An 8,559-nucleotide genomic window follows, 5' to 3' on the forward strand; every position below is an offset into this window, starting at 1 on the left:
CCAAGTTCTTAAAAGCTTGATACAAGTGGACACTTAAATAATCTAAAACCAGCATCATGTTGCCCACTCAGCACTGCACTCCCCCTAAAGTTACCTAATGGGCATTTTGGACTTTCTTCAGAATCCTCAGCTCCCTCAGTGGATTCTTTAACTGTTACAGCTTCTCTTGAATCTCCTGGAAAACGGTGGGTAACATCTGGAGCTTGGAGTTTAGCACGTGCCTTGAATTAGAAAACAAACACAAGAGTTACATTTCCTGGCACTGCACCCCAGGTACTGAACTGTCCACACAAAGGAACCTCCCAGAAGAACTTCCAGTTAAAACTGCATTGTTTACACTAGAAACAATCCAGCCCTTCTCTGAGAATTTCTGCCTATAAATTGTCTGTGCTGTTGATCAACCATAGCATTCATGTCAGAATCCCACACCATTCGTTAAAATACGAAATGATTTTGTGTTGAAACATTCTTTCAACAAAAAATGTATCACTGAACACTATCACCTTCTCTGGCCAGGTGAACTTGACTGGGGGCTCTGCAATCTGGCTTGTTTATCAAGAATATTGCTATTCTTGGTGGTCTGTAGAGATTTGGATAACACCTGCCTGTTTTCCCAGTCAAGGGGGGGTTTATTGCCATGATTCCACAATATGGACACTCCCCATTTCCATTCCGTTTCCTTTCTCTGTGCTTTACTCTGATGGACACCAAGGGATGGTTTCCAGGAGAGGATTTCTGGGTGCTGCTCATTAGTTCTCTCTTGTGAACATTTAATGAATAACTGCACTGTCTATCAAGTGATCCTGAAGGTGATTCCTGTGGGATTATGAGTGCTGCCATCTGCAAGCAGCTTACACTTTGGAGGCTCTTTGTTCCTGACAATATCAGCAGTTCAGCTGCTCCCTGGATCTGGAAGGATTTCAGGGTTCAGGTGCTGAGCAGGGAATGTGCTGCTTGTGGGATAATGCATTGATGGAAGGGATCTGGGACAGCCAGGACAGAATATCAGGGCATTCCTCAAACATCCCCATAACTCACAAAGGTAAGACACTCACTTCTTCAGTCCTCTTTCTCTCTTGCTCTATTTCATACTCTTCCTTAGATTGTCTGTAACAATAAACATGAGGAAATACTCAAAACTCATTTAGTGGTAGTGATTTTCAGAGAAATTTAACACTGCTTAAATCTTTGAGGACTATCAAAGCAATTACAAGGTAATGTGAATTTGTCAGTATCCAAAATATTTCCATGACTTAAGTCTTAATAGAAATAAATAATTGGGATAAACACACAAGAGCCCACTGTCCTCAACTACCTTGGTGCTAAAATGATTGTGTAAGAATTTCCAGGACTTACCTATCCCTTTATTTCATTTGCTAATTTAAAGACAGGAAGGGAAGTATTCCCAGAATCCAGAGGGAGAACAGCATTATCTAATATAACCTGGATGGTTATATTAGATAATGGTTATATATGGTATATATTATATATATATATGGTTATATATATATTGGTAGATATATATATATATAATGGTTATATATATTATATAAGATAATGGTTATATAAATCTGCCTATTATTTGTTTCTGTGTCTGTGAACTGGGAGTGGGGGAGAATCTGCAGAAGTTGCACTGGTCTCACACATCTCAGATCACAGCCACAGTTCTCCCTCACTGTTTCAATATTCCTGAGCACACTCACTGCCCATTTTCCCTCAGGCTGGATGTTGACAAGGATATTCCTGTTATCTGTAAGATGAAGGCAGTTTCCTGGAAAAGGCTGGAAGAGTTAGGTCCTACAGACCTGTATTTTAAAATAACATCCAAAGTGGGACTGATTGATTTCTTACCTTAGAACCTCCCTGAGTATTTTCATTTCTTCCTGTTCAATTTCACTGAATACATCAGAACCCTCTGTCAAACACTCAGGCACTACACCTGGAAGAAAACAAGATTTATGCATTATTCTGAGGAAAATGATTTTGTGCTCCAGTTGGCAGATAAGAAAATAAAAAAAAAAAACCAAACAAAAGAAAATCACATTCATAAACCCAAAGCCATGTAATTCTTCCTCTGAAACTGTTTCCACAAAGGTCCTAGATCCTAGAGAAAAAGGTCCTAAATCCTGTTAGGAAAAAGGCAAAGATTTCTGGCAATGAAAGTCTTGGCATTAAAGGTTAAGCCAAACTCTGCACTGACCATTATGTGGCATTTTCTGTAGGCTGCAGTTCAGCCATGGCCACCTGAACCACTCCCAAATGTAGCTGTTATGTGAAAGGTGAAATTTAAAAATGATTCTCCAAAGAACACTCATACAGTAAGAAGTAAGTAAAATGAAAGACATGGAAGGAAGGAAGGAGTGGGATTAAAATCCTTTCAGAAGCACCAACAGAGCAGCAAAGTTGGGTGTGGATTATTTTCTCTTCATCTTCTTTCTCAATGCAGGTATGAGGATGATGAAGGCCTTGTGCTTCCTGGATGGATTTTTCAGCGTGAATTGCACAGCAGACACTGCAACATCCTTGCCATGCAGGGAGCAGAATTTCAGCTGTTGATATTGCTCCTTTTGAGGAACTGCTCTAACCACCTTAACTCAGAAATGCCACCAAAATTCCGCAGCAGAAAACTCAGTCGAATTTCACAGAGAAATTCAGACAAACAGACCTGAAAAATCTGTTACCCTTACAGTACAGACAGCTGTCACTGAGAGGGCAAGCAAGGACTAAGTCATGAAATCCCTGTCCCAGGAGCATCAACTGGGTGTTCTCCTGTAACTGGAGCAGAACCAGCATTCCACACTCATTTATGAATGGCTTAAAGAGTCAGCAAAAGAACACTAAAATCCTTCAGAGAACCCCCACATTCACCACTGCTCACCATTTCTTTCTTTGATGATTCGAATTGCTTGCAGTTGCATTTCAATATTTTTCTGTACCATCATTTTTTTAAATAGCCTAAAATCTTCTGCTGCCAACACTGTTTGCAGAATGGCCTGTGGGAGGGAAGATATGCACAAAATTAAACCCCCACAGAAATCCCAACCAGCTCAGTCTGTTTGGAATTAGCTTGATTTTTCAATTCTGGGGAGCATGTTTTTAATAATTATATTTCATTCTCCTATCTGTCTGTTTTTCCAGATATCCAAGAAGAGCTCATGGTCAGGAAAATAACTTGGTGGGTTGTGTCTTTAGATCAACATGCCTGCAGTAACATTGTGACACTATTATAATATTATGACAAAATTGGGTTTCCCAGTGTCAGTTTACAGCTGCAGTTCAATTGAAAATTACAATTTCACCATGAAAATTTTTCCAGGTTTCATCTCCTGCCAGCTGTGTTAGGGAAAACATCAAGAATGAAATCCATACATTCCTTAATGAAGGCAAATACCTGGGAGGTGTGGGTCTTTGCAAGTGGAGAAGAAAAAGCTTCTTGAAATTTCTCCTCATTAATTCCAACTTCTTTAAGGTAGTCCTCTAGTAATCTCTCCACCTGTAAGAAAGGATAATCCTTACCTTCTAAGGTTTTTACCTGAGAATCAGAGGAATTTTTGTCATGATTGCCTGTTCTTTTCTGCTGATGTGGTTTATAATCTCAAGGAAAATCATTACAATTTCATGAACTGTTCAAAATGAGCATTTTTATTGCTAAATTTGATGGCTCCTTAACGCATTTGCTCCAATTTCCAGGACTCTCACCCATGTACTTTTTCCCCAGATTCCTGGCTAGTATTTCTCATGGTTTTTTGATGAAAGCAAAAGGCTTTTTGCCAGTCTGTGCCTAAAGCCTTTAGGGTCACAGCAGAAATGAGTGCTGGTTTGTATTTATTCAATCAAAGCTTTTTAATGTCATGTATTCCCCAGCCTCATTACAGAAAGTGTTAGAAACCTGCATGTAGTATTTTATAGGTATTTAAGCTCCAAAAATCTCCTGCAGTTTTTTCTGATAATTGAAAGATAATTCAAAAGATTTCCCAGACTCATTAGTGAACAAAATCCAAGTTGTGAGTGTTCTCAGACATCCTGCTGGTTGTCATTTTCACTTGATAGAAAATAACATCATCAAGCTTAAAAATACAATCTTGAAGGTAGTGGATATATTCATTTTAATGATGAATATGTAAAACAGCCTCAGAGCCATGATTGTGTCACAGTTTCTTTTCTATGTACCCGATCTTTAGGCATATAAATGCACATGACAACTACAACTCACAGGATTTCTAAATAACACGTGGAAAAATACCAAATAACAATAATAACCCAATCAGAAGTTCATCTAAATACTCATTTAACACTTTAAATTCTTTTGCTTAGAAATTTACCACAGACAGTGAATAATGCTCACCAGAGCTTGGTACTCCTGATAAATTTCTGTGTATGACAACTTGCTTTCTTCTTCATCATCAAAAACTGAGGAGGGGGAAGAAGAAACATTTTGCAGTCAGTGCACAAACCACCACAAATTAACTTACACCCGAAGCAGCAAGATTAACCTTTACAGGGAAATATATTTAATCAATGAAAATACAGGCCATGATTTATAAAAGTCCTGTGTTTTTCCACACACTCAGGTTAAGTGTGTGCTTTTGATAATTGAAAGTAATTAAGCTGCATAATTTAATATTGGGAAAATGTATCTTCATAATAGACTTGTAAGCAAGTTGAGGATTCAGCAGATGCATTCACTAAAAAGTAAGATTTAATATAAGAACTGCCCCATGATTCTGTGTAAGGTTGTTCTATGACACATCAGGTAGGAAATTTCTCACTCTCCACGTATTTACATGGAAAATGTATTTACCAATGACTTAAACCATTTTTTAAATGGCATTCATATAGTGAGAAGCCAAGGTGAGGCAGGAAAATGAGTCCCTGCCTGCACAACCAGATAAACCCGAAGAGTAAATGTGGTGCAGTTAAGTTATATTTTAATTATATCTATCCTGATGTAGGAAAAATGAACATTCCTATACTATAGGCCATGTTAATCATATTCATGTAAATTCATATTAAAATCCCTGACTGGAACTGCTCAAGCTCATGATCTCTATGCTGCAGAATATGTGGAAGAAGCAGAAAATAAGAACTGAAAACTAAGGTTTGGGGGAGGGGTGGGGGTTAATTTACATTTTTTTCAAGCCAACAACTAAGAGAGGTAATGTAAAACCTGGCAATTAAAGCAGAGGCTTAGAAATAAATCTGCCTCAATCCCCTCCAAGATTAGCCACTTGGACAAGTCACTTGCCAGGAACATCCTTTGAAGTCATGTGAAGAATGGAATTGTGCTTAAATGGGTGTGATTTATTCTTCACGAACGTGTGACATCTCTGATGGTGCTGATGCCTGTGCAACCCTTCACACAAACTCAGAGTGACTTTTTGAAGGCATCCAACATCTTTGCCAGCTGTGACCACATCACTCCAGACCTGGACACAGCGTGAGCTGAGGTGGCACTTCCTAAAGCAGCATCACTTTCTAACACAGAAGTGCAGTGACAGAAATCCAATCACACATTTCATTTTTCCCCCAAAAGTAGAGGAAAATCTGCTTTTTAATCATACTTTGGAAAACCAACATTGCTTGTGGGTTTCGCACAGGGCAAATTTTTTAATGAAGAAATTAAATTAAAAGGCTTACAAATATCTAGGGTTAAATTCAAATGGTAGGGAAGGTATTACAGATATCAGTTCTATGCAACCACTATGTGAAAAATGTGTATTTTATGATTGGCTTTTTGCAAACATTAAAATGAATATTGTATGTGTTGTGTTAGAAAGTAATGCTGTGTTAATTCTCTTAAGTAGTGTGTTAAATATAGTTTTAGGTTATAACAAAATGTTAAAATAGAAACTGTGCTGTGTAGGATACTTTTTTCTAAAGAAAGGACTTGCACTGAGATAGCAGCCACAGGACACCTGAATCTTTCAGAGAAAGAGAATTTATTGCTCCATTATCAGAAGAAATGAACTTCTTCCTGCCTATCTCGGGCAGGACAACACCATTAGGATTCAGAGGAAGAAGCTGACACTGCCCAGACAGAATCCTGTGTGTGAATGGAATTTATGCATCATGTATGAGGTGTATGAATATACATCAGGTTATTGTTTTTAAGGGTTAATCCTCTCTTAACATGGGTCCTTTTTTGGGCTTATGCTGCCCAGAAAAAGCTACCCGGACGTCCGTAGCTCTTTGTTTCTATTGTCTCGTATTGTCCTAATTCAAATTGTCCAAATTATTATTACTCTAATTGTATTACTATTTTCATAACCATTTTATTACTATTAAACTTCTAAAATTTTAAAACCAAATGACTGGCATTTTTCACAATTCTATTACCAAACTCAGCAGAGTGAAGACACTTGACAGCCTCTGTTGTCTCCTCCTGGCTGGGGATCACTCCCAGCTCTTGCAGACCACAACTTTCACCTTTTTCCAACTGTGCCCTTTTTCCCCACCCTTCCTGCCCTGGGGATCCCAAGCAGGGGTGACACAGGGATGTCACCCCTCAGTGACAGCTGCCTGGCAGTGCCAAGGGGATGCTCCTCCTGCACAGCAGAGTGGGAGGCTGGCACAGGCCGTGCTCTGTCCCCAGGCTGGGGACACCAGGGGATGAGGTTCAGTGCCAAGTAAAGCAAGCTGCAGTCAGCATCTCCTCTCAGCTAAGTGGCTTTAAGGAGTACTTGGAACAGAGACCTTGGATTCTCTTGAGTCAGGGCTTCTGAATCACGTTGTCATTATTCCTTACGGTTTTGGCACAGTCTTTGGTGGCCCAACAGGAATAAAGATCCGAAGAACCACAGGATGTGGTTCATATGTATGTCCCCACAGCATGAAGACAAGCCAGGGGACACAGATGTCCTGGAGACACTCATTATCTTCTTGTTAAAACTGAAAATCTTGGCTGGGACCCCTCAAATGGGATGATACACACCCCTCTATTTAATTTCAATTTGATGTAAAAGGAAATTAATCAAGCTGTAAAAAATGAATCAAGTTCCCAGAAAGACGGAGAGAAAGCAAACACTTACTAACAGATAGAAAACCATCACAATAAGTTTACAAGTTGAAGTGCAAGGACTTGGCCAAAGTAACTACAGTTCTAAAATGAATTCCTCACACACCAATTACCAAAATCCAAATTATATTTTCAAGGAGTCACAAATTATTGTCAGGTAATCAGAGTGTTGCTAATTTGCTTGTCCAGACCAAAGATCAAATGTTTTGGGAGTGCAAAGGACTGTGTCCTGACAAAGTGTGTCAGTCCCAAGGCAGCAGTGGAATGAGCACAGCAGGCAGTGACCATCACGAGCCTGCCTCACGCTAGGTGGAAATTTACAGCGGTTCCACAAAGCTTCTTACTGGCAGTAAATTCCCCTCAACCTTCTAAGGAGAAGGGATCATTGCTCCTTAGAGGGATAAATCAATTCCCTCGATAGCTAAACGCAGACCCTTTGCAAGATAACCAGAGCATTTAGCCCACCCCAAGTTTAGGCAGACTTCCCAGGACAAAGCTTCCAGCCTAGGTTTCTCTAACCCTTCCTGGCTGTGAAAGCTCCAGCTTTCCCTTCCTCTTTTCCCAGTTTCAAGAGGGAAAGCTGCACAGACTCATGACAACTGTGCCTCATGCAAAGTTTGGAGGGGCTAGAAACTATTCAGGAAGAAAGTGAGAAGCAATTTTTTTTCAAGAATCACAAACAAAAGCTGCCTTTGTTTTTCCAAAGGGCTTAGGCACTGCTTTCAGACTTGCCCAAATTGTCATTACTTTGCTACTGTAAGGATCCGGATGTTTTTTGGCAGCAGAAGTTGTTCTGTAAGCAGGAGTAACTTAGCCAAATCTCAGCATCAGAAAGTCTATTTCCTCCTTCCCCCTCTGCAGATACAAACCTGCACAGGCCTCCCCTGGCCACGGGGCAATCCTGGCCCCTCCTCACTGCCTGTACTTCCACTTCACCCAGGCTGCTCCCCAAACTATGCCTGGATGGTCTCAAAAAGACAAAGGAAGAAATGGAAGTTTGAACTGGAGTTGCTTCCGAGCTAAATTCACACACAGGATCACCTACAAAACACTGCAGGTAATCACTGATAGCGCTGACTGTCATTTTGGCGAGGCACTAAAACTCAGGGGTTTTCACCTCTTAACTGGCAACATTCACACCATCGCAGGAATTTAACTTTGGGCCTTCTCCTCCTCTGTCGCACTGACCGGATGGCGCTTTCGGTTGTCCGGACCGCTTCCCTAAGGAAAACTCCCGGCTCTGGGAGAGCTTTGGAGGCCGTGCCGGGGTCCGGGGCGCCGCAGGGTGCAGCGATCGCTCGGTGTCAGCCGTGAGCTCACGCCATAATCCCAGGACGAGCTAATGGATGCGAACGGCACCTCCTGGCCCACGGCTCGCCCGGGGCACACGGCGGGTCCCGGGCAGACCCGCGGGGAGCGCGGCCGGCGGGGCCGAGTGCGCGCCCCCGCTCAGAGAGCCCCGGGAGCCGCGGGGACACCGCACCGGGACAGGCCCCGGGAGCCGCGGCCTCGGGACACCCGCCCCGCCCCGCCCGGCGCCCCGC

The 8,559-nt window shown here is 41.6% G+C and overlaps 1 protein-coding gene across 1 annotated transcript in view; it reads right to left on the bottom strand.

The window, feature by feature from the left end:
- The window catches only part of CFAP36 (cilia and flagella associated protein 36), an 11,813-nt gene that overhangs the window by 2,090 nt on the left and 1,164 nt on the right, over window positions 1-8,559 (bottom strand). Inside the window, exons 2-8 of the mRNA XM_031058277.1 lie at window positions 8,204-8,354; window positions 4,346-4,410; window positions 3,392-3,493; window positions 2,879-2,993; window positions 1,852-1,939; window positions 1,056-1,107; window positions 95-221 (exon numbers count right to left, since the gene is read on the bottom strand). Of these exons, the coding sequence (XP_030914137.1) occupies window positions 95-221; window positions 1,056-1,107; window positions 1,852-1,939; window positions 2,879-2,993; window positions 3,392-3,493; window positions 4,346-4,410; window positions 8,204-8,354 (700 nt within the window). The remainder of the gene's footprint in view (window positions 1-94; window positions 222-1,055; window positions 1,108-1,851; window positions 1,940-2,878; window positions 2,994-3,391; window positions 3,494-4,345; window positions 4,411-8,203; window positions 8,355-8,559) is intronic.

This window comes from Geospiza fortis, unplaced genomic scaffold (genome assembly GCF_000277835.1).
Source record: "Geospiza fortis unplaced genomic scaffold, GeoFor_1.0 scaffold275, whole genome shotgun sequence".
NCBI lineage: Eukaryota > Metazoa > Chordata > Aves > Passeriformes > Thraupidae > Geospiza > Geospiza fortis.